The sequence below is a fragment of the Passer domesticus genome, chromosome 27 (genome assembly GCF_036417665.1).
Source record: "Passer domesticus isolate bPasDom1 chromosome 27, bPasDom1.hap1, whole genome shotgun sequence".
Lineage (NCBI taxonomy): Eukaryota > Metazoa > Chordata > Aves > Passeriformes > Passeridae > Passer > Passer domesticus.
The window spans coordinates 5,467,621-5,493,108 of NC_087500.1; the positions used below are offsets into that span (position 1 = coordinate 5,467,621).

General features: G+C 56.2%; 1 protein-coding gene across 4 annotated transcripts in view; it reads right to left on the reverse strand.

The window, feature by feature from the left end:
- Positions 1 to 837: 837 nt before the first annotated feature.
- KCNH6 (potassium voltage-gated channel subfamily H member 6) overlaps positions 838 to 25,488 on the reverse strand; it is a 31,707-nt gene continuing 7,056 nt past the window's right edge. Inside the window, exons 3-16 of one of the 4 annotated variants that reach the window (XM_064399814.1) lie at positions 21,029 to 21,184; positions 18,311 to 18,420; positions 16,281 to 16,593; positions 14,581 to 14,792; positions 10,452 to 10,880; positions 9,325 to 9,724; positions 8,910 to 9,109; positions 6,642 to 6,894; positions 6,027 to 6,220; positions 5,422 to 5,521; positions 4,896 to 5,183; positions 4,054 to 4,234; positions 2,490 to 2,688; positions 838 to 2,169 (exon numbers count right to left, since the gene is read on the reverse strand). In XM_064399814.1, the coding sequence (XP_064255884.1) occupies positions 1,882 to 2,169; positions 2,490 to 2,688; positions 4,054 to 4,234; positions 4,896 to 5,183; positions 5,422 to 5,521; positions 6,027 to 6,220; positions 6,642 to 6,894; positions 8,910 to 9,109; positions 9,325 to 9,724; positions 10,452 to 10,880; positions 14,581 to 14,792; positions 16,281 to 16,593; positions 18,311 to 18,420; positions 21,029 to 21,184 (3,323 nt within the window). In that variant the 3' untranslated portion in view covers positions 838 to 1,881. Of the gene's footprint in view, positions 2,170 to 2,489; positions 2,689 to 4,053; positions 4,235 to 4,895; positions 5,184 to 5,421; positions 5,522 to 6,026; positions 6,221 to 6,641; positions 6,895 to 8,909; positions 9,110 to 9,324; positions 9,725 to 10,451; positions 10,881 to 14,580; positions 14,793 to 16,280; positions 16,603 to 18,310; positions 18,421 to 21,028; positions 21,185 to 25,488 lie in introns of those variants that run through there. The other 3 variants (XM_064399815.1, XM_064399817.1, XM_064399816.1) reach the window with 3 other exon arrangements.

A 25,488-nucleotide genomic window follows, 5' to 3' on the forward strand; every position in this document is an offset into this window, starting at 1 on the left:
GAGCGCCGGCTGCTTATTGGGTAGTCTGCCTGTGCGCTCGGCGCGCTTCGGTTTTCTATTGGTCCTTTTGCCCTTCACTCCAAGCGGACGCTCGCGCTCTGGCTGGGGTAACCTACGGCTGCGCTTGGCCCCGCCTAGGAGGGCGGGCGCTCTCGTTGTCGGCATCTTATTGGCTACCCGGGGTCGCAGTGACTGGAGGCGGGATCTTGAGTCCGTATCGGTGATCGATTGGCTGGAAGCGATGTCAGTTACGCCAGCCCGAGGCGGGTGGGGCCACTTCATGTTGCCGCAAGTTCGAGTCCCGCCTCGGCCGAGTGGCGGACGGGCCCGGGCTTATCTCTAATTAACAAGAGGTTAATTATGGTGTTTACTTTTGGAAGCAGCCCTGGCGAGTACTCGGCGCCTGGCTGAGAGAAAGGGTGCAGCCGGCTCCCCAGGGAGCTCTCGCTGTGCCCGCAGCGAGGCCGGTGGGATCCCGGCCCCGCGGAGCTCCCGTGTCCCCTCAGCGGGCGCAGGGCCGCTGTGGGCAGCGCTGTGCTCCTTGAGGTCCCTGCTGCAAGGACTCCTGGCCCGAGCTCTGCCTGAGTTGTGGTTCTGAGATAATTTCTCTAACCAGCTGCCTGGGCTTGTAGAAAAGCTTTTCCAAATTACTGCAGGGCCTCCAGTGCGTCCTTTCAAGAGAAGCCCCACAGGTTCCCCCTTGACCTGACTGCACTTGGGGTCCATCAGCCCCACGCTCCTTGCATGAAGTAACCAGGTTTTATCACAGCCTTTTCGAGGTGAAGATCTCCGGGATAGATTCATGGATGCTCCCAACGAACACAGCCGTAATTCACATTAGGTGCCAAAAACATCTTTATTAGCAAAGTGTACACTAAAACTCCAGAGAAAGAGACGCTCACAGTTTGACTACTCTCGGAGGGAGCTCGATACATCGCTGGAGCTGGCGGCCTAGGACTATCACAGCATCTACCCGAGCAGCGGGGCGGCAGCGCTACGTGGGCTTCTCCTACGGAATGCTGCGGAGGCTGCCGGGAGAAGGGCTGGCCAGAGGAAGCACCTATGGAACCTTTATCAAAAGAGAGAGGCCGGGAGGGAGGGCTGGGCACGGCGTGTCTGGGGCTTCTCAGCTTTCTGGGATTGTGCTTTTGAATTTTGTGCTTTATGCCCAGGCCGGCGACGGGTTGGATTTACCTGGGGAGCTGTGGGATGTGTGTTGGGGTTGGCAAGGTGTGGTCGGCCTTGCTGGAGAATTCGGTGCTCTGGGGCTCGTGCTGAAGCAGGCTGAGGTGGCAGGGGCTGTTGGCCCTTCACTTCTCAGTGGCAATCAAGTAGGACAAGCTTCTATCCTTGTCCTGGGCTTGCCACCTGCAGTTTCTCCTGGACCACACCGTGGAGATCTCACACTCCTCCTCTGGTGACCACCCTTCTGTAAGACCTGCGGGCTCTGCTGGGCTGAGCCTTGTACCCAACACAGTGGTCCCTGCTCCAGAGGTTTCCAACACAGCAGCCTCGCAGCCCAGAGCCCTGGATTTGCCCTCCTGTGGTTGCTGTGGCTTGCTTGGCTTGTGCCCTTCTCGAGAAGAAGCCTTGGCAAGGAGGAGGTGGTGGGAGCCACGTGGCCTAACCAGCTCGATGGTGGCTGTAAGAACTGTTCTAGGTTCACTCTAATGTGCAAATGAAATCTACTCTATGGGAACCGCTGGAAAACGTTGACCTTGGAAGCCAGCCACTCTATACTTCCTGTCAAGGTGGCAGAAGATAGCTACAAATTATACCCCTGAGCCAATGGCATTGTCCAATGTCTTACCCTTGCAGTCAAAATCAACATCAACTGAGCGGGCTTGCAGTTGAGGTTCCTCTTGACTCGCCCCCACGTCTCTAACTTCCAGGAAGCACGGGGTCGGAGAGGTGTCTCTGAATGTCCTGGTGCTCGGAAGATGCCTCCAAGTGCTCAGGGAGGGAAGGGAAACGAGAGCCCCGCGAGAGTCCCTGGGTGTTTGGTGCCCTTTGGTGGGGAGGCTCTGGGTTCGGGAGAGGCGGGGAGTGGTGCTCCTGCTCGGAGTAGACGGTCACGGTTTTGTCAGATGACACAGACAGCTGCATCCCGCTTGACAAGGAGTCCCTGGATTTCAAGTGGAACTTTTCTACCTCCGTGTAGCTCGGGCTCTGGTGGGAAACGAGGAACTGTGTGAGTTATGGTAAAAGTAGCCACACTCAGCCTTGGAGCCTCATCAGGCTCTGAGCCCCAAAATGTTATTTTTCACTTGAGAAAGCCTCAGAGCAGAAGAACCCACTTCCTTCCCTACTGATGGGGCAACCTGGCAGCGTTGGGGCTGGCAGCTGTGCCCCAAAACCAGTGATGCACTGGGCAGATCTGCCCCCAAGGCAAGACCCCATGGCTTTGCTGGGACCCATGAGCGTTTGGCTGTGCCTTGCCTGGAGAGAACTGGGGCAGAAGGGTGCTGAGCCGGCAGGGGTGACCTTACCTGCTCCTGGGTGGGCAGCTCCTGGTCCTCCAGAGGTGCACAGGGGGCGAGGGGCTCCAGGCTCCGCGGGACGACGCCGTACATGGCCAGGGTGTGGGAGGTGGGCGAGATGGGGCTGTACGCGGGTGGCACTTGGGACAGCTGGCGCTGCAGGAGCTGCAGGATTATATGAATGTCTGACGACATCCTGGACTCCAGCCTGGGGACAGAGCAGCACAGAGAACCCTTTTGCATGCTGCAGCTGGGCAGGGGAGGCACTGGGAGGAGGTGCCAATCCCGCCACCCCAGGGCAGTGATGCTTTGCCTGCTGCTCGCTGAGGTTTTTAGAGAGCTTCAAATCAGCACTGCCAGAGAGAGATCAATCCTGCCATCTCTCTCCTGCCACACTCAATCATCCTCTGCCCAGTTTTATGTGGAGCCAAACTGGGATCTGGAGTGGGGATTTGAAAAAAAAGCTAAAATTACCCTGGAGGGGGGAAAAAATTGCAATGGTTAGTTTTAATCTGGATCAATTCTCCAGGCCCGCTGCCTGTGCTGACAGATGGAGCAAGGCAGGTTAGTGCCAACCACTTTTAACACAGGAAGAGAAGAAAACAGAAAAGTAGAAGTCTCTTCTTTCTCCCTTGTCCTTGACTGAAGTGAACAGCTCTGGCAGGAGTGGGCACAGCCCGCTTGCAGGACACAGTCACAACATCACTGACAGAGTGGGCAGATCTGTCCCCAAGTGCTGGTGCACTGGAGAGACACCTAAACACAAGTGTGTGGTGAAATGAGCTCAGCAAGGGCAGCAGAACCCACAGTGTCAGCCCCTCATGTGGGTGCTGCCTGGGGACCTTAAACCTGCACCTCCAGTGAGGGTTCTTCCTTCTTCAAAAGTCACAGACCAGCTGGGGTTGAAAGGGATCTTAAAGCTCATCCAGTTCCATCCCCAGCCATGGGCAGGGACACCTTCCATTAGAGCAGGTTGCTCCAAGCCCCTTCCAACCTGGCCTGGAACACTTCAGGGACGGGGCAGCCACAGCTGCTCTGGGCACCCTATGCCAGGTCTCACCACCCTCACAGAGAAGGATTTTTTCCTAGTATTCAATCTAAGCCTGCTCTCTGTCAGTTTGAAAAGTAATGTATTTTTTCTTATTTAGAGGCTGATGATGGTCATGAGGCTCATTTGCTTGAGCAAGAGGATGCTTGTAGGTCTTTGCAGCAGGAAGAGGGGACCTGCAAAGCGCTCCAGTTGTGCCTGTGGATGGTTCAATATCTGCAGTTGCATTGAGTTTGGAAGCCAGGGCAAAGTGACAGATCTCAGGTGGCACTGTGGGACATCCTGGGGGTGGTGACACATGCCAAGGGTGGTGGCACAGCAGCAGATGAGGGGCTGGGCTGCAGTCAGGGTCAGGACTTGCCCTTTGAGAAGCCGCTGCTTTTGCAAAGCACTCCCACCCCCTCCCCAGGAATGCAGTGTCCCAGGGGTCAGGACTTGGTGTTGCTGCACACAGAGGACACTTCAGCCACCTCTAGAAAGCAGATGATGATGGCCCAGAGTCCCCCAGGTCCTCTCCCTGCCCACCTGCTGAGCTGGGCCTGCAGGAGCTCCAGCCTGGACTCGATCTGGCCTGGCCTGTAGTCACTGTGCAGGGGCACGTCCTGCGAGCTGTGCACCAGCGAGATGTGCTGCAGAGGCTCCGCAGGCTGGGCCGCCTGCCGGTCCTCCCAGAAGGTGAACATGTTGGGAATATCCAGGGGGGTGGCTGGAAGGAGAGGAGACATCTCAGCCCTTGTCTGGCATCCTCCAGCCCCACCAGTATGGAGGTGCTGCTTCAGATTCTGTCACCTGATACATGGAGAGCCATCACCAACATACACATGGAGCCACTACTGTCATCATGGAGAGCCATCACCCACACCCGTGGAGAGCCATCACCAACATACATGTGGAGCCATCACCAACACACATGGAGAGCCATCACCAACACCCGTGGAGAGCCATCACCCACACCCGTGGAGAGCCATCACCAACATACATGTGGAGCCATCACCCACACACATGGAGAGCCATCACCCACATACATGTGGAGCCATCACCCACACCTGTGGAGAGCCATCACCAACACCCGTGGAGAGCCATCACCAACACACATGGAGAGCTATCAGCAATACACATGTGGAGCCACCACTGACATCATGGAGAGCCATCACCCACACCCTTGGAGAGCCATCACCCTAACTGACATACATGGCAGTGGCACAGGAGGGACAAAGCAGATCCAGCTGAGGACAAAAGGCAGCCAAGACCCTTGGCCTTGGAGTGTGGCTCCCCTCAAATGCACATGAGCAGCTTGGCCCTGCTCCAAGACAAGGCCACCATACCCAAGCTTGTCTCAGCACCCTCCTGCCAGCAGCCCTGGGTACCTGTGTAGGACTGGCTGCTCTCTGCCACCTGCTTGCCAACCTCCGTGTCACCAGCGCTGGTGGTGATGAGGCTGAGCGAGGGCAGAGCCAAGTCATCCTTTTTGGGCGTGGGGAAGGGCTCAGCTTTCACAGGGCTGCCGCTCTTGGCCTCATCGTCGCTGGCCTGGGAGCAGGGAGAGGTGCTGCTGCCCACGTCGTCCCACTGCTCCTTACTCAGCGGGTCCTGCGGGTTGGTGAGCTCGGAGTAGGTGTGATACTGCTCTGCATCAGAGGTGCCCGTGTCTGGGTCTGTGGGGCAGCACAACAGGTCACTCTGGGGACTACCACACGTGAAGAAACAGCCCCCCATTCCCTCAGGATGCCTGTAGGGCTGGGGCACCCCAAGGGGAGGGAGGGAAGGCAGCTTGGGTGCCTGCAGGATGGTTTACAGGGACAGAGACACCAGCTACCTCTGCTTTGGGTAGTAATTAATACTGATTCCACTGTCCTGCCCTGCAGGCAGGCTCTGCCAGGGCAGGGGACTCACCAGGCTTGTTGGGCTGGCAGGGGGAGCGCTTGCGGCGGCGAGCCCGGCGGTAGGTGCAGTCGTACTCCTCGCTGAGGGGTGAGCGGGGAACGCTGTCTGCCTGAGGAACCAGAGGGGCTGCTCAGCAGGGAAAGGGCGTCCTGTCCCATCCCCATGCCTGCTGGCTACAGCCCTTTCCATGTTCTCTGAAGGTGAAGGTACCGCTGTCTCTTCACCACTGCCCCGTCCCACCCAGTGCCTCCTGGACTGGTTTCAAAGCTCAAGGGGTTCCTGAAGCTCCTCTGAGACTGAGGTAAGTGTGTCAGAGCCATGGGGAGGGAAGGAGCACCCTGAGAAGTGGCAGGACATCCCAGAGTGTGACAGAACATGCATGGATATTTACTTTCTTGTCTATATTTTAGGTCTCTGAAAAAAAAAAAGTCAGGAAAGGACAAAGTTCAGTCACACACTATAAAAGTAGACGTGTCCTGCTGTGGGGGAATCATAACTCCCTGGAGAATGGGAAATGTGGCTGTTGCACCTCCTGACAGTCTTGCTTCAGCCCTTCCACTTGCCAAATTTAAGCACTGACTACATTTGCTCCCTGGGGCAGCCCTGGCACTCACATCTCGTAGGTTGAAGGTGATCTCTAGGTTGCTCCAGAAGTTGTCAGAGAAGGCTGGGTACATGTCCAAGACCTCCAGCAGGTCCTCACGCTGGATCTTGTGCAAGTCACAGTAGGTCAGGGCCCTCACGTCGGCGTTGGACTTCCCTGGGCGGGCATAGAGGCTGATGGGCTCCCCAAAGATGTCGTTCTTCCCTGTGTCAAGAGACAGCTCATTGTGGAGATGTGGGCACCCACTACTGTCCAGCTATTCTGGTCTGGCTTGTGAACAAGGGGGTGCCCAGCGACACCAACCCTGACTGTGTGTGTTGGGGATAACACTGTGAAAGCCACCAGTGATGGTGACACCAAGCCAGGGCAGTGGGTCATCAGTGGTGGCTGGAGACTGCTGAGCCATGCCCTGCTCTCCTCACTCCTTTGCTGCTTCTCCCTGGCATTTCCCAGGGATCTTCCTTTCATTGTCCACTGGTGTGGGGACCCAGCAGATGCTGAGGAACAACCTTCCCTTCCTCAGTATGTGGGGAAGTTCTTTACCCTCACCTGCCACCCTTCATCCACTGCTCATCACCCTTTGCCCCTCGCCCGTCACCCCTCACAAAAGGAAGGACTTTTTCACCTAAGATGGCCACCACAATGTCTTCCCTGAGGATCTCAATGGAGCCCCGGGAGATGAAGTAGAGTGTGGTGAGGACATCCCCGTAGTGCACCAGGGTGTCCCCGGGTGGTGCATGAGTTGTCTTGAACTTCATGGCCAGGGCGCGCAGGCAGCCTTTGCTGGCTCCCCGGAACGCTTTGCAGTTCTGCAGCAGCGTGCGGTTCAGGTGCAGGCAGATGTCGGCCTGCAGGCAGTCGGGGAAGCCCTTCAGCACCTGTGGAGAGCCAGGGAGAGATGCCATCAGGCCACTGTCCCTGGGAGGGAGCGCTGTGACAGAGCTGGGAGGCTGTGTGACACTCAGCATGAAACAATGGGGCCAAACAGGGAGAACGTGTGCCCAGAAAGCCAAATGTGGGGGCATTTTCCCATCCCTGGAAGTGTTCAAGGCCAGATGGATGGGGCTTGGAACAACCTGGACCAGTGGAAGATGTTCTTGCTCATAGCAGGGAGTGGAACAGTTTGAGCTTTGAGGTCCCTTCCAACCATAAACCATTCTGTGATTCCGTGATTTCGATTGTCGTTTGATCTTCCCTTGGTGGATCCCTGCCTGCCGTTTGCTGGCTTTTGCTGCTTGTGGCTGGGGACAACAGCACTCCCAAGCAATTAATAAAAGTAACCAGTTTGATCTATTTATACCCAATGGTGGCATATCCCCTTTTTCATCTTTACACCCACTAATCTTGGATGAATGAGAGCAGAAACTGGCACAAAGAGCACAAAAACCTTAATTAAACAGCACCTGCCTGAATGCCAAGAAACAGCAGCACAGGACAGTTGTGTGCACTGACAGCTAAATATACCTGTGCAAATACCTCATGTTGAACAAAAGCTGAATCTGAAGGTGACATCAAGGTAAAACTCACAATATGGAGAAAGCTGCTGCCACCAATGACTCACGGTGCCAAGGTGAAAACCACCTGGGTTTGGGTTTTTTTTGGAGAGCAGCATATGGCCCTGGGGTCCTCCTTGCTGTCCTCTTTGCTCACATCCCGCTGGTGGCCAAATCTGGAACAGCCATGCTGGGGCTGGTGAGCACGACTTGTTCCTGGCTTCAGCTTGATCTCCCATGCTAGCAGAAGTGTTTCCCTACTGGGAAATCAGGGGTGGACCAATTGATCAGGCTGTGGGGTGATTGATGAGATCACAGCAGCAGCCAGCAGGAATTGGTGTGAGCAGCGGCGTGGCTGAGCCACAAGCTCAGCTCTCCCTGGGGATTTGTGACCTGGGTTTGTACTAAGCCAAGAGCACCCGTGCTTGGTAGGGTGGCACTGCTTCTCGTTATTGCCACTGATGTCCAGCCCAGGGTTCTCCTCCACCTGAGAGGTTTAACCCAAAGCTCTCCCAGCAGCAAACCCTCAAATGCTGCCCAGTTGTTTCATGTGGTAGCAGCAACTTTAGAGGGAGACGCTGAATTCGTACAAATCTGTGTCCTGATGCTGCTCAGGATCAAATCTTAAGGAAAAGAAGGAGCATTAGCAGGGAATGAGTGGGCTGATAACCCGATACCTAAGAGACCAGGAATATGAGGTCTCACGTCTCTCCTTGCTTTATCCTTTTTCATTCCTCTGCCTTGCTGCTGGCTGAGCCATCATGTCTGTGCACTGAATCCCAGGGCTGAGTCCAGTCCCCAGCCCAGAACCCCTCAGCCAAGCTGCATCCTCATCCCCACGGAGCCCCGGCGCTGTCGGCACAAAGGCTCGGAGACACGGCGCCTCTCCAGCACAGCTCCGCCATTGATCCCCCCTTTGCTAACAAACAGCTGCCTCTCTGGGCTCTAATTAAAATGGATCGAGGTTTATTTAAATGCCCTCCTTTCCCTGCTGCGAGAGCAGGATGCACTTTGCTTAGCAACCGGTGGTGTGGAGAGGAACTGGATCGATACCTGCTCCGCTCCTGTGACACCAACAGACACCAGCCTGAAAGTGCTCAGTGCCAAGAGGGATCTGAGCTCCCCACCAAACCTGCTCTCTGACCACGAAATGTGCTCACGATCCTGGAAAACCTCTGGGTGCATGTAAAGGAATGGGCAGAAAAAGGAGAGAAGGAGAAAGGGGGATGCAAGAGGTGGAAATGCGAAGCTGTGTGGATAGAGTCTGTCTCCAGCCTCCCAAGTCTCCTGCCTCTATCCTGACCAAAAGGATGGAAATATTTGGGTGGACCCAGATCTAGACGCCGTGTTGTTTAGGACACAGTGCTGTGAGGACACAGGGCCTACCTGCCCGCACTCACCGCGTTCATGTCGATGCCGTTGGTGTAGGACCAGGCGTGCTGGAAATACTCCTCCAGGCGCTGGCGCAGGGGGTTGGGGATCTGGTGGAAGCGGATGAACTCCTTGACCCGCAGCATCTGCGTGTGGTAGCGTGCTGTGCCTGAGTAGAGGCGCTGGATGATGGCTGAGACGTTGCCGAAGATACTGGCATACATCAGAGCTGAAACGAGAGGGCAGGACTCAGTGGGACATGGAGAGATGCATGTCCAGCTACATGAGACCTAGAACCAGCAGATTCCCAAAACCAATATCTACCAGGACCTGAGAACATGTATTTGTATCACCCCATCCATTTATCTGTGCAGAAGAGGCAGAGGGAGATGCTCCAACCTCCAAAGCAGGGACGGGAACAGTGGGACGTGTGCAGGCACTCACAGCCAATGAGCATGACACAGATGGAGAAGATCTTCTCAGAGTTGGTGTTGGGCGAGACATTGCCAAAGCCCACGCTGGTGAGGCTGCTGAAGGTGAAGTACAGGGCAGTGACATATTTATCCTTGATGGACGGCCCAGAGGAGAGGTCGCTGTCGTTGTAGCGCTTGCCGATCTGGTCACCCAGGTTGTCCAGCCAGCCAATCTTGTGCTCCATGTAGGGCCTCTCCACGTTGCCGATGGCGTACCAGATGCAGGCCAGCCAGTGGGCGATGAGGGCGAAGGTGCACATGAGCAGGAAGAGCACGGCTGCTCCGTACTCCGAGTAGCGGTCCAGCTTCCGCGCCACGCGCACCAGCCGCAGCAGCCGGGCAGTCTTCAGGAGGCCAATGAGGGTGGTGGTCTGCAGGGGAGAGGGGAGACACCTCAGGGACGTGCAAAGGATAAATGTGGCATGCCCCAAAGACATGTTCCCAGCTGAGCCGTGCTTCCTTTGAAGAATCAAAATGCATTTCTAGAGTGTGAATCACCTTGTCCTGGAGGTGACCTCTGAACTAGGTCAGATGAGTCACAGCACAGGAAGGGCAGTTTGCCTCTGCTGATCATAAAGGCAACAAGCTCTGGGATTAGGGATGAGCAAGTGAGAAGAGCCAAGGCCAAGCCCATGTTTCCTGATGGGTCCTCGCCTTGCCAGCCATTGCTCCCAAAAGAGCTGCCTTTCACTCCCAGAGGTGGAGCCTCCAGGCAGTACAGTAACTACAGGGTTATCCCACTGCCAACATTTTGAGTCTGACTGGCAATGCACCCCCAAATTCACCCACACTGGAGTGTGGGGTCAGCCCTTAAACTGAGCCCCCAGCCTGCTCTGCTGGGTCAGCCTCAACAAGGGGAGTGGATCCACTCTTAACACTTAGAGTAGGAACTGCCTGACCCTAAAAAATTAAATCCCAGGTCCCAGCTGCTTAAAAACCTGTAAAGACACCCTTCTCCACCCTGTGACCAACTACCCCTCTCCCCATGGATTTAGCCATCCACCACTTACATCAAACCGCCCACATCCCTTTCTTTCTCATACATCTCTCCCTATCCACCCATGCATCCCCTGCTGTCCTGATAGACCCTGCTCTTACCTCATCAGAGCCAGAGCGGAAGATGAGCAGGTCGAAGGGGATGGCAGCCACCATGTCAATGAGGAACCACCCCTTGAAGTAATGGATGGCGATCTTGCCGGGGTGGCTCACCACCTCGTCGTTGATGTTGACGTAGGTGGTGCGGAAGTTGATGACAATGTCCACGATGAACATGATGTCCACGATGAGGTCAATGATGTTGAGCGGGTCACAGGAGTAGCTGCAGTCCCAGCGCTTCTCCTCCACCTGCTCCTCGTTGAGCAGGAAGGCGGCTGAGTAGGGGGTGAAGACGGCAGTGTAGATGACCAGCAGGAGGATGAGCCAGTCCCACACGGCCTTGAAGGGGCTGTAGTGCAGGATGGTCCATCGGTGGATGCGCGGCGCCTGCAGCTTGTACTCGGGAAGGACGTCAGCGCCCAGGGACAGCACCTGCCAGGAGAGGGGCATGAGAAGGATGTGAGACCAGGAGAGGGGTGTGAGAAGGATGTGAGACCAGGAGAGGGGTGTGAGAAGGATGTGGGACCAGGAGAGGGGTGTGAGAAGGATGTGGGACCAGGAGAGAGGCTGCATAATGCCAGGAACCGGGCAGGGGACTTCCATGTGCTGGTGGAGCATCAAGGAGCACACAATGATTTCCTACAGCTTTTTCACCTTTGTTGGCTGCATATGTTTGTCCAGTTCCCACTGTGGCTGACACCAAGGTCCCTGTCTGTCTCTGATGGTCACCCTTGAGGCAGTTTCTTACATGCTTGATGGCCTTCTGACCCAGCAGAGAGGAAAGTGCCTGCTGCTGAGCCTCATTCTGCCCTTAGCTCTGTGCCACCTGCTTGGGAGCTGCTGGATGTCCCTGCTACAGGGCTGTGGGATGGGCAGCTTGGAGATGCCCTCACATGGCTGTGTCACCTGAGGGTGACAGCAGATTGGGCATCCTGCAAGCCTTGCACCGTGCCTTTCTTGGCCATAGCAAGTATCTTCCCCTGATGTCCTCCTGGCACATTTGTCCTCCAAGCAGAGGGACAGCTTGGGCCACCTGCAGCAAAGCCTCAGGCAATGCCCTTTTCCCATCTCACCTGTGGCCACCAACATGCAAACACCATCTCGATCTGAGATGGTGCAAGCACCCTCCCATGCTGTCACGTGTCCCCATGGCTCGCTGCTTTCATGGGGACACTCCACAGCCCCAGTGAGGTCCCCACACGTCCAAGCCTGGCCCAGCTCCCCCTCCAGGACCAATGCCAGCTCCTGGTGGCTCTAAAGCCACTGTGGGGACACAACACGAGACACTGGGTAAGGGAGGGGTGGGGCTGCCCTGCTTTGGGTGCTGAGGGGTGGTGGCATGAAGGGGCTTATTTGGAGCTGGATGCAGCTGGATCCCTTTCCTGCCCCTGCAGCTCTGATGTCCCCCAGTGTCCCTGTGGTGCTGGGACCAGTGCCAGTTGCAAAGGAGGATGAGGGGCACCTCAATTCTCTCTCCTGGCACTGAGCCCCCCAGCTGGGCTGCAAAGGAGAGTAGAGAGGAAAGAGAAGAGAGGAGAAAGGAGGATCCACATATCCCAACGCAACAGCAGTGAGCATCACCATGGATCAGAAGGGTCTGATCCTTCTTGCCCTGACAGGAAGGATCAAGGTTTCTTATTCAAGGGTTTCCCAAGGGCTCTTGATGCTGCGATCCAAAGAGGATCCATCCCACAACAAGCAGCCTCTCCCACATCCCAGAACACCACAGCAGGTCCCGTGCCCCAGAGGTGTCCCCTGCTCCTACCTGCCTGCAGCTGGCCCTGCGCCCCAGGCGGCAGCTGGCCCTCGAGGTCCGGGTGTCCACCATGGGGGCCCCCAGCCCCACAGGCCCAGGCAGCGTCCGGCACGGCGGGCGCAGCGCTCGGGCCGTGGCATTGCCCACGCAGGCACGCAGGCACTCGGCCAGGCGGGTGGGAGGCATGCGGCTGCGAAGGGCGTTCGGGAGCCCGGCGTGGATTAATCAAAGCCAATCGATGCCGGGCCCCCGTGGGGACGGCAGCGCCAATGGAGCAGCGGGAGCCGTCGACGTCGGCGGTGGACGGAGAGGGGAGGGATTGGAAAAAGTGACCCAAACGCAATCGTTGTGCAGGGAATGAGGTGCCAGCTGGGCTTGGGGACTGGCTCCTCTGGGGATGGGAACAAGGCAACACTGATAAATGCTTGATGCTAAAACTGGGATGCACCTGGAAGAGCTGAGGTGGGCTCCTTCAGCTTGTGGCTGGGAAAAGCAGCAATGCTCGCAGCCTCGGCAGCTGAATGCTTGTTCTGCCTGGCTGGAGGCAGCTCTGTGGGGCCAGTCCTGAATTCAGGACACCAAATACTGTTCCCTGTGCTGGGGCACGTGCCCTGCCCCTCGTTCCTGGCACCTAGCCCTTGTGGCAGAAGCAAGAACAGGTTAAACACTCTTGCTTTCCAGGCAGGAATGAATAAAAAACCACAGCCCCAAAGATCTGAGGCAGAAAAAGGTAAAGAAACAACCCCCAGAAGAGCATCCAAGCCAACAGAGAGCTAAGGAGCCGCTGCAGCCTTGTTCCTCTCTGCCCCTAAGGGATGGGAAGGTCACCCTTGGGTGGCCTGGGTGGCCCTGGGAGTCTCTGAAGGTGGCAGTGCCACTGTTCCCCATGGTGATCCTCCTGGGTGCCCCTTCCCTTTGTCCCCTTCCTCCTGCACTTACTGGCTTTAGCTGCAGGCTCATGGTGTGGGGAGCTGGGTGCTGGCAGTGAGCGAGGGAGTGCAGAGGGGAGAAGGAGGAGGAGGAGGAGGAGGAGGGAGCAGGGTGTGTGTGGGCTGTGGGTGACAGAGGGGGGAGGCTCCTGTGACCCTGGCTAACCCAGGCCATTGCTTGTGCCCCGTGGTTCTCCAGCACCCATCACTTTCCCAGCTGTCCCCCAGTGTCCCTTGCCTGGTGCTGGGGATAAGGGGACTGACCTGAGGTGGGGGCCCCTCCAGAATCACCAGGAGAGCCTCAAACACGAGTGGCTGGGCAGGATCAGGCCCATGGTGCTGGCTGCAGGCTGGCAGTGACCCAGTGTCACTCCGAGCACATATCCTGGCACAGCTCATCCCTGCCCCCAGCACCCTCCTGCCCAGAGGGGCAGATGAGGGGACTGGGACACATTCCACCTGCAGACAGGACCCCAGCCTGCTGACACTGACCCCACAGCATCCCCACGTGCCTCCAGCTGTGCTCCAGAGCCACAGCCCTGTGAGCCTGTGGGACCTTCACTGCACTTGTGGCCTGCCCTCCCTGCCAGCTCACTGCAGGGCCAGACCATCCCAAACAGCTCGTCTCCACTCCCTGGTATTTTTAGACGGTGTCTCGCCGCTGTCTCTGCCTCACCATGAATTATTTAACATGGCACCGAGACAGAAGGAGAATCCTGGACAGCACCCCACTCTGATGGAGCAAACTCCCAAGCCTGGAGGCTTTTCTGGGGTCAGATGGCTGTGTTTTCATTAAATTTGCCCTGGGCTGCTGCTGGCAACAACGGGAGGTGCCCTTGGATGTACTTTGTACATTGAAGCTCTCCAGTGCCTCAGTTTCCCCACAGCTAGAAGAGCTCGGGACTGTGGGATCCATCAGCATCTTTCACTGCTATCCCCACGGGATGCACTGTCCCGTGTCCCTCTGGGTGACAGTGACAGTGCAGTGCCACCTGCTGTCTCCCAGGGGATCCTGTGGCCCTCGGTGTGCTGACACCAGGCCAGGTCCTGGCTGGGCACCTCGGGGCCAGTCATACCCCAAGGGCTCCATTCCCAGCGCTGGGGGGCAGGAACAGTGGCCAGATCTCCCCACAAAAGAGGCCACATGCACACACAAACACGCAAACACATGTCCCCTTCAAGGCCACCATCATGAGCAGTTTATGCTGGTGTTTCCCCAGCCACAAATTGCCAGAAATACTCATTTAGGGGACTAAAATGAGAATTTCAGCCATTCAGAGGAAGGCATAACCAAACATGGCATATTGGCATTTCCTGGGATGGAATCTCCAGGTGTCACAACTCTCTCTGCTCCTCTCCTCCCAAAGCCACCAGAGTCCTTGTGATGCCCCCAGCAGCAACACCAGCACCCCATCACTGCCTTGGTGGCACCTCAGGGCCCCCATACCTGTGTGACCTTCTCGGTGACGTTCTGGGTGCGCTCCATCACCTTGTGGGGAGCAATTATCTCAATCTCTGTGGTGGAGCCCGAGCGGTGCTTCTCCAGGTTGAACTCCACGAAGTTGAGGGTGAACTGGGGGATCTGGCTGATGGTCCGGTACTTCATGAGGTCCGAGTCCGAGGTGGAGTTCGGGGGGTTGGGTTTGACGTGGGAAGCCTCTGAAAGAGGATGGAGAGGAGCACTGAGAAGGGCGGTGTGAGCAGGGACAGATCCCCAGAGCCCTGACCTCGTGTAGGACCTCCAGGAGCTGGGGACCACCACAAGGTGCCACCAAAGGGTGACAAAATCTGCTTGGCCATAAAGGCTTGACTTCTTCAGGCTGGCCCAGAAGCCCAGCCTGGGATGCCTGAGAGAGGGCTGTTTTTCCCACACATCACCCATCTTTTCACCATTAAACCTCCTGCAGGAGGCTCAGAGCAGCTGCCAAAACACAGAGACACTCAGTGTCCTTTGCTACCCCTGATGACTGCAGTGGGTTGGGGATCAACCCACTGAGATTCACCAGGGAGAGATGCCAAAACTGGCATGAAAACAGACAGGAGAAGGTTGTTCTCCTCCACCTTTTGCCTGCTAAACATAGCTTCTGAGCTGCTGTCTTGGTTTTTGGCCACCAAAGGGAACCAGGAGTCGGATGTATCCTCCACCCCCAGCTCCAGGTAGGGAGGTCAGAGCTTTCTCTGGAAAAAGAGCTGTAGTGAGGGTGGATCCTGCTATTTCTCCCTAGGGACCTGCCTCTGGGTCACCCCAGGGCAGGACCAGGGAGGAAGCTGTGTAGGTAATTTCTTGGTCAGGCTTGTGGCAACGTGTTGTCATGAGTGGGAGCCTGTACCCAGAGCCAGAGCTCCAGGAAGATCCCTGGGCACTGTCCTCAGTGTGTACCAACCTTTCCATCTCCTACAGGCAGGGCAGGGTTGTATTTTCAATTTTTTACCCCTTCTAACCCTTGCACTCTGACATTGCTCCAAGTGGTGGTGTGGGCAGGAGGTGTCTGAAGGCATTGTGAAGGTGCCCAGTTAGCACCAGCCATCCTGCTGCCACCCTTCTCCCTGCTCATGCCCCTTCCATCCCTCTCCATCGTGTCTCCTCCTGAGGGTCTGTAACCTGTGACTATTGGAGGATCATGAACCCCCAGCCCATTTTTACAGCCAGATTCCACAGATCAATCTCTCTCATCCCCAGCTGAGAGCCTTGTCTTTCTTGACCTCCATCTAATTTGTCCTCATCATTCTCATGAGAACCAGAGGTCTGCACGTGGATAGCATGATGAAGGATCATTCCCTTCAGAGTGGCCTGGCCTGTCTCACCCACCTCCAACACATGGACACAGCTCACACTGCACATGCCTGCAGAGCCCTTCCCTCCCTCCAGGGAAGGTGGGATGGCATCGGGGTGCCCCTTGCGTGGGGCAGCCAAATGCAACCTCATACGGTCTCACACCTCACACACAAACCACGGATGGCTCTACCTACAGAGCAGGACCTGCCTGTGCAGGGAATCACATGGAGATGGGTTTTGGGGAGGAGACCCAGGTAATCTCCACTTTGCAGAGGGAAAAGAGACCGAGACCTCCCCCCCGAGCTGTGCTGAGGCCATTGGCAGAACCCTGACTCCCGCAGTAGAACCGACAGCTCCGGGGTTTTCCCTACCTGAGTTTGCCCTCCTTTCCCTGAATTTTCTCTGGAACTCAGACCTCGCGGCCTCAAAGTTGTCCAAGGAGGAGACCCTGCGGAGGCTGTGGAAGCTGCCCCCAGGGCGAGACCGAAAGAAACCCCATGCGGGGTACGACCCTCGTGGGCCCAGTACGGGAGGCTCTTGTTTCGGGGACGAGTGTTGTAGGGTGGGGTCGGCCTCCAGGCTTGGCCTCCGCTCCTTTTCCAGGAGGGATTCGGTCTCTGACTGCATACAGTTTTCCTTGGGCGATGTCTTCAAGTCCCTCAAAATCAGGGAGTCACCACCAGGCTTTAAGACAGCCAGGAGAAAGCGTTGTATTAGAAGGAGTCCCCGCGTGCTGTGGGGGAAGGAGAGGGAGCCGGGGTAGGTAAGAGGAGAGGCAGAGGGCTGGGAAGCACTGCAGTTCCTGAGGTCATCTCCAGCCTGGACCAGGACCTGCTTTGGAGCGGGGCGACCGAGTCCCTGGGGACCTGGCAGCTCCTGGCTCCTGCCAGCTCCCGCCGGAGGCTGGGCAGTGTGGGGAGGTTTGCGAGGCGATGCTGCACGGGTGGAAGCAGGTGAGAGCAAGAGAAAAGGAGACCTAGGGACAGGCTTGCCTGGAGTACCTGCTGTGCCATGCCTTTTTCTGAGATGTCCCTGTGTCCCACCACTGGGGCTGCCCTTCCCTCCCTGCTGCTCAGGCCACCACCGAGGGTCAGTGCCCAGGCCCAGTGCTGGTGTTTATGGGGGAGGATGTGCTCTGCACCAGGAAGCACTGGAGGAGCTGCTGGCTTTGCAAATTTGGCCATATTGCTCCTCCTTCTCCTACAGCCACCATAAACCACAGCTAAACCTTTTTTCCTGGAGACCTGAAGAGTTTCCAGACTTTAATGTCTGCAATGGGGTGTGCAGAGCAACAACCTTCTGGAGTAGAAACCCATAAGAATGTGCACCTCCAGTAATACCCACAGGAGGAACTGTGGCACTTCTCACCATCCCTAGGGCCCTTTAGGGCAGGTTTTAGGATGGGGTGCCTGGAGAGTCTGGCTGTCGCATCTCTGGGCTGTGCCCACTTGACCAAGCTCCAGCAAAGTGGTGAATCATCAGGGTGTCCTCAATGCACATTTTCCATTCCACCCTGCATTCCATTTCCATTCCACACTGCAGTGCCCCGTGCAGCTCCAGCCTCGGGGTACCCAGAGCTTTTAGCAGTGCTGGTGCCTGTGGGAATGATGCATCCAAAGCATCTGATAACCCTACACACATCTGCAACCTACCATAAGCACGACCTCTGAGAAGACAGGCACCTTCCATCTATGATTTGGGGAAGCAGATTTATCCAGGCTGCCTGGATACACCCAGCACAGCCAGACCCTGGCACCCAGGGATGCCTTAGCAGAGCAAAAGCCTCCTGCTCACAGCCTTGAGCTGCAGCATTTCAGAAAACAACAGGTCTTTGACTGGAGGTGCCCTGAGAACTGCTGACAGTCAGGAAGCCACCAAGAACAGCAATCTCTAAACAAGCCCCACCAACAGTTTTTCAAGATTGGTGACAGCATCACCTTCCATCATGGGAAGCACAATCTTTGCTGGAGGGCTGAGAAGCTGGACCTGCCTGTGCTGCCTGGTCCCTGCCAGGAAAACATGGGGAAAAGAGCCTGCCAGTCCTTGCTCAGAGCACACCTGATCCATGCTCCTACAACCACCACCATGTCCCCAACGTGAGGTGGGGGACAACTCCCTGGAGCTCCACCATCCTGGACAACTCAGAGTATGGAGGCAGACCTTCCTCCCCGCTTTGGCACACCTCCTGCTCCCCCCTCGAGGCACGGGATGTGCAGAGCAGCAGGGTGGAGCTGCAGCCCACACCGCCAAAGCCCTGCCAGCCCTCAGCAGGCCAAGCCTGTGCCCTGCCACTGGAGATGGCCCGAGCCACAGCAGCCAAGGGGAGTGGGATGGGGACAGCGAGGAAGAGCTGGGACCTGGCCTGAGGCGTGGGCTGGTACCAGACAAAGGCTACGGTTACCTTTCCATAGTCAATGGCTACTCCATCAAACTCACTGGTGGGCAGAGATTTCCGCTGGATTTTGAGTCGCCGCAGGGACGGGAGACTAAACTTCAAACTCCTACCTTCACCTTGTTAAAAAGAAAAACAAAACACAAGAGAGAAAGGTGTGACCTAGCTGCATGTGATGGCTGGAGTGAGGCGGGGCGGGGGAGAGGCTGTGGAGAATTTTGGGTGGCTTTGGGGGATGCACATGCTGTGTGGCCCTTCCTCCTCCAAAGCACTTGCTGTTCCCATGCCATCACAGTGCCACGTGCTCAAGGCAGACCCTGGCCTGGCAGCAAGCTCCTCTGAGCTGGAGAAGAGTTCCCTACAACTGTGGATGTGAGATGGGAAAGGTGCAAAGCATCCCTAAGCCAATTAAAAAGGTTAAAGCCAATTAAGGGATTTGGTCCCGGAGGAAATCGAGCCTCTAAATCTCCTTGGTGGAACTTTAGGGAAAAAAAACCCCCACACAATAGAGATGGTAATTTAGAAAGGCATAGAAAGAAAAGTAGTTCTAACAATTGTGTTCCTGGATTTGTTTTGAATTTTCAGAGGGAATTTGGACCACAAAAACAAGATCCCTTTCTGCCATCACAGGGGACCAGGAGACCACCTCACAGGGGACTGGGGCTGGGACAAGGGCAGCCAGGGCTGCTAGGAGATGTGAGAGAGGTGCAGGAGAGGAAGAGCCAGATCTGGAGAGGGCCCAATGCCCCTGGTTGTGACAGTCAATGCAAAGTCACCTGTCCTCTTCTAGAGGAGGCCATGGTCACTTGCTACTGCAGAGTTTGTGTGAGCAGCTGGGTTCACACCCTCAGGGCCTGGGTCAGCCCTGAAGCTCATCCAGCAGCACCAACTCTGCTCCCTACCTGCACGAAAGGTGGCCTCAATCCTGGGGTGCATGGGATATGGCATGGGCTCCACAAAGACATTGTCCCCTGGGAAAAAGCAGCACGCTGAGGAGCTCTTTGCTTTTGGCAAGATTAGCTTCCCTCATCCAGCCCCAAAACACCACAGAGCTGCTTGGGCAGGGTGCCAGCCTGCCCAGAAATGCCCCAGCCCATGGGGTACCACACGGGCTCCCTCTGCTCACCCCATCCCCACTGCCTAGAGCAGCTTTTCAGCTGGAAGAAGCAAAGCATCCAACTCTCCCTGCACACCAGGGAGCTGGCAACCAGCAACACAGCCACCTGTGGCTGTGCAATGAAAGACTGAGTCAGAAAGAGCCTGATCTGGATGGGCACCACAAACTCTTGTCTTTTCCACACCCCCTGTCACTGGAGTGGGAAACCCAGGACATCACAACATCCCTTGGGATGCTCAACACAGCATCAGACATGCAGGGAAGTGGCAGGTACTCTTGATTTGGGTGCCTTCTGTCTTTGGATGGGATGGAAATGGGTGCATCGTATGTTGAGATATTCTGAGAGCTGATGGGGCTGCAAAGCAACGCTGGTGCTGGAATTTAGGATTTCCTCATCAGGTCATGCAGAGAGGGTAGCTGGTACTAAAGCAATCCATCAAAAATATGAATCTCATCACTTCACAGAGCTAGGAACACGTGCACAGTTATCTGTCCATTCACACTCACACATCCAGGTGTGCTTGTCTGCCCTGAGCACACGCAAACCCATTCAAAGCTCTGCTGGTTCCTGCTGCCATACACAGACACCTGAATGGCCCCAGGATATAGAAATCCACCGAGTGGGAATGCACTGAGGCTCACACACTCCGGTTCAACGGGCACTTGTCCCCAGGGCTCCCTGATGTGGCTCTGATCCTGGTCCTGCTGTGCCACCCCATGTGCCAAGGGGGGACAGACCCAAGCTGCTCCCACAGCTTTATTTTGGGGCCTGCCCAAAGCCTCCCAAGAGCACCCCCAGGGAATGTCATGAAGGCAGAGGTGGGGTTATTTCCTGGCTCAAGCAGAGCTGACCAGCACTGAGGGCTGTATGGAAGGAGGAGATTTAGAAGTCACAGCTCTTTGTCAGGTCTAACATCTGCATCCCTGAATATCCACATCCCCTCAAGAGCCTCACCACAGCTTCCCTTTCATCCAGTCTTCCCAAAAAAAAGGGAATTTGAATTTTCCACTGTCTCCAAAACCCTAGAAGGAGCCTGGGAGAGTGGGGAATAGCCTGAAGCTGGGGCAGGCTGAGCCATTGCAGTGCAGCCACCCTGGTGCCATTGGCCTGCAGTGACACCCCCAGAGCACAGCCACGCTGTTGGTGACACCAAATGTCCCCTGGCCCTCCTGGTGACCCCACACACAGGTCCTGCCCCACAGCAGCACCTCCAGCCCAAGCCAGTGATAAATATGGAAAAGATCCAGCAATGCAGGGTGGGGGTCATGGAGGGGACTGCACAGCGAGACCTCCTCCCAAAAATGCACCATCCCATGCAGGGGGTCAGCCCCCAGCCCTGTTCCCCAGCTCTCTGGGATGTCAGGAAGTGTTTGTGGACAGCTGTGAAGGCAAGAGCAGCACAGCTGGCTCAAAGAGCCTTTTCCCATCCAGCTGGGCTTGGGCTGGACCAGTCCCTGAATCAGGCAGAGCTGTGGCTGTGCAAAACCCACAAACCTCTTCCCATGCAGGATGCTGCCCAGACACAGAGGCATCCTTCAGTCCCCCCGTGCTCCCGAGGAAAGCACCTCTGTTCCAGCTGTCACGCACCTTTGTTCCAGCTGTCACGCACCTTTGTTCCAGCTGTGCGACAGGCGCTGGTGCAGGCTCCGCCCGCTGCTCTTGGCGATCAGCTGCGCCAGGTCCTCGAAGTTGAGGATGAACATGATGACGACGCCTTCCTCGTTCTTCACGGGCACCACATCCACCAGGCAGCGGAAACACGACGCTGCCGAGCAGAGACAGGCTCAGGGGGGCTGCTCAGGACACTCCGACCTCCCCCTCCCCTTCCAGCGCCAAATACTTTTTTTTTTTTTTTAGAAAAGTGGGGTTTTGAGCACTTTGATGGGTGTAATCCCTGCTGGTGGGTATGGGACGTGATCTGAGCCCTGGGAAAGGGGCATATCCCCGAAGCATCCCAATCACACCGATCACATCTCTTTTTTCTGTCCCAGACAGTCATTTATATTAATGTACTTGAGAGCAGCAATTAAAGAGTGAGTAATTAAGAACTCAGGAAGTCCCAGGTAGTGGTTTAACCTCATTAAGCATCCTGCTTGTAATCACGCTGCAGTTAATTGCCCTGCAATCACCAGGCAGTTTTTGGGGGCTGGATGCAGGCAATGGGGGCAGCAGGACCGGGTGGGATCAGTGTGACAGTCCCCAAGGACATTCCCTAGAGCCATGGAGTGGCCAGGCATGGCCTTTTCTTGCCCTGCCATGGGGAAACTGAGGCACAAAGGGGGCACAAGGACTGGCTCAGTGTCCTGGCAGTGATGGAGGCTGTGAGGAGCATCCCAAATATGCCCACAGGGATTTTCCCCTTGGATGTCAGCTCGACCCCGTGGCTCTTCTTGTGCAGCAGCCAGGCACCAGTCTGCAACTGAAAACACCTGCAGGTCTTTTCCAAAGCACCGAGTGAAGGTGGTTTCCCACTTCCTTTGCCAGCTTTATTCCCACCAAATCCTCTATTTTAGAGTACAGAGTCCCTTCCTTGAGCTGTGTGCTGCTGCTGTGGCACTGATGCGAGCGGGACCCCCAGAGCCACAGCCACTACCACAATTTTGGTCCCTCTGCCAAAACACCCCCAGGCTCCCATCCCACATCTCCTAGAGATGATGGAGCACCTCCTTGCAGGGCAGCTTGTGGCCCGACGCCGTCTTTGCCCCGCTCTGCTCAGCGGGATTAGCGGGATGCGCTGCCGCTCCGGCCGTGGCCGCGCTCCAGCCGGGAGGGGCATGCCGGCCTTTCTGCGTATAATTTTAAGGAGCTCAGGGCCTCCCGTAATCAGGAGCAGATGGCCGGCATCGGGCAACTTCAAAATCTGCCGTGACGTCAGGGATGTGCACATACACGGACACACACAGGCGCAAGAAGGGGAAAGAAATGGATATGGTGAAATCTCTTTAAAGACCCCGGCAGCTGTGATTTGTTCGTTTGGTCTTTCCTTGTCTCTCTCTTTCTCTCTTTTCCTCTCTCTGTCTTTTTCTCTTCCTCCACTGCTCACCAAAGGGAGAGGAAATCCACCAAAATGTGTGAGCTGGGGAGGAGAGAGTGGGTTTTTGGCAGATAAAGGTGTTTGGGGGCTGCGTGGCACGTGACAGGTTACCTCTGTGTGGAGCAGGAAGAAGTGAGCTCTTTTCCCTCCCTTTGTCAGGATTTTTAGGGATCTTTAGAGGAAGAGATGCCCTGTGAGTGATGCTGAGTGAGGGAGGTGGCACGTGCCCAGGATGCCACAGCTCTGCCAGTGTTGATGCTGGCACTGGTGTGCACAGGGGAACCCACTCACAGATGCTTTCTCCTTTGATGTGTTAGAAAATAAGGAGGTTTTTTTCTCCCCAAGGTGATTTTAAAGCATCACTGACTTCCTGGAACCCACAAGGTTCACTGGGCATCCATCAACCCCATGCTTCCCCCTGGGCTGGGAATTCTGATCCAGACAGCCCAGTCCTGGCTCAGGCGCTCTGCCCTCCTGCATTCCTTCACTGCCTCAGGTTTCCTTCCCGAGTTCCTCCATGGCACTGGGAGGGGATGGGCTCTGAGCTGTCCTGGCAGGCCCCGTGTGGCACAGGAAAGGGTTAATCCCATGGCCAGTGCTGAACAGCTGAAAACTGGGCCCAGTTACATCTCCAGTTGGAGGGATATAAGGAGCAGCTGGGAGGTGGCTGGGGGTGGGTTTGGGTGGCAGCTGGTGCCTGGTTTGATCCTGCAAATCTGGGAGGTGCTGAGCTTGAGCAGCCCCGGCCAATGTCACTGCGAGCCCCTCACTGATCCCTTCTTAAATTAAATAAAATAGACTGTTCCTGTGGGGAGGGAGCTACAGCAATAATCTAGTCTAACTGCCTGGCCAATTCAGGGTTGGCCAAAAGTTAATCCCCCTCCAAAACCAGGGGAATCACCCCAAAAGTGGCCCCAACAGGCCCAGTTCTGCATGCCAGGAGCTCAGTGCCTTGCTCAGCCCCACACTGCTCAGCACAGAGGTGCCAAGGGAATGAGGGACTATCAGGAGCAGCAGATTCCCTTAAGCCTGGCCCAAAGACAGGGCATTCCCCCAGGATCTGGGGTCTGTGCAGCTGTGATTTGGGGTACCCCCACCTCTGTGGAGAGGCTGCAGCTGGGAGAGCTGTGGCACCCTCTGCCCTGCCTCAGTTTCCCTATGGTGAGCCAGTCTGCTGAACGCTGAGCCTCCTCATCCTTCTTGCCAAAACCAGACCTGCTGTGGCACCCGTGGGCTGAGCCAGCCCCAGGAGGCACCTCAGGCCTCCCCCCCAACCTTGCTCCTCCATCCTCTGTCCCCATCCATCTGACTGTCCCTTCCCTTCAGCTGTTCAGCTAATCTGTCTCCATCCATCTAATTTTATCCAGCCACCAAATGATCTCTTGGAGGAGCCCTGGGGGGATTCACAACCTGCCTGAGCTCTGTGGCCACCAGCATGAGGGTGCCTGTGCCCATCTGGGGTGAAACCCAGCCCGGGGGGCTGCAGACAGGGCTTGGCAGGTGGGTATGACATGGATGCTGGTTTGAAGGGTCCCACAGCCAGTGTGGTGGGCTGAGAAAACCCTAAACATTCCCTAAACCACTGGTTTGACCTTCTAGCACCCAGCCCAGCTCCCCCAGGCTGAGTGAGGTTTGTGCTTTCTGACCCACCGTGTCTTCTGACCTTGATAAAAGCCAACAGTTAATAACGTTAAAAATGTCATTGTTGGGGGCCCTCCCTCCCTGTCCCTCTTATCCCCTGTGGTTAATGCATTTGTCAGTGCCATCAGTATTAAACTAATCAACAGGACACGGGGGTTTCCGAGAGCCGGACACCAGCCTGTATTGTTATGAATATTAAAAAAGAGAGCTATTAATCTGTGCCTGGAGCTCTTCCCCAGGCCTCCCCCCGGCCAGGAGATTTAATCTGCAGGGTCTCATGGCAGAGTGGCTAAATCTATAGTGGTATTATATAAAGGAGCAGAGGAGAGGGGCTGGGAAGGGCACGGAGGGGATGGGGACAGCCATGGGAGCAGAGCTGTGCTCCAGAGAGGAGCCTGGAGGACCAAGCTGTGCTCCCATCCTGGGATAAATCAGCGTCGGGGCTGGGTAGAACTTCAAAGGGAAGTGCAGATTGCTGGGAGGCCCTAAAGCAAATCCCTGAGGTGGGATGGAAAAAAATGGAGAGAGAGGCTGAGCTGGTGGGAGATTGGTCACTCTTGGGACCCGGGGTGAGCCCCTGCAGCTCTGCATCCCCCTGCACAGGGAGAAAATGTGCAACGCAGGGTCTGCCCTGGCCCCTCTCCCCACGCCCAGACAGGGCACCAGGGACTGAAACCTGCCAGGACACCAGGCCAGCAAAAATGACCTTATTAAGTAACATCAGCAGGGCAGAGGTTCCCCTGTGTGCTGAGGAAAGGCAGGGATTTGTGTGCTCACAGCCTGGCTGGCTGGAAGAGCAGTGGAGAAGGAAAACCAGGAGTGTCAGCTGGCAGAGGGTACCCACCAACGTGTTGGCACAAGAAAGATCCAAGCCTAGCAGGGTGATTTTGGGTACAAGAAGGATGCTCTGATCCCCAGGAGCCAAAAGGGGTCCTGGATCAATACAGTGGGTTGGAAAAATGCACCTTAAGCTCCTCTGCAAGTGAAGTGAGTGGCTGTGTCCAGGCCCTCAGTCCTTCCCCTGCTAAATCCCACTGGCTGCAGGAATTATCCATCTTAGAGCGGGGCTGTGTGGCCAGAGCTGCAGAGCTGACAGCGTTTTCTGGGTCCATCCAGCCATCCCAGGGCCCTGTTCCCATGGCACAGGGGGCCCCCTCCCACTGGGGATGCAGCAGTCCTTGAGGATGAGGATGGAGAGCTCGGGGGGCAGTCAGGGACTCTGGCAGGGCAGGGATCTCAGGAAAAAGCCTCCAGGCAGCATTCTTGGAGGGGCTGGGGATGATCTGGGACATAAGGTCCAAGCAAAAAGCATCTGTGGAGTATCAGAAGATGAAAAATGTGTCTCTTGCAGCTCTCTGCCCCAGTCACACTGGCCCTGGGGCACAGCCAGGGCA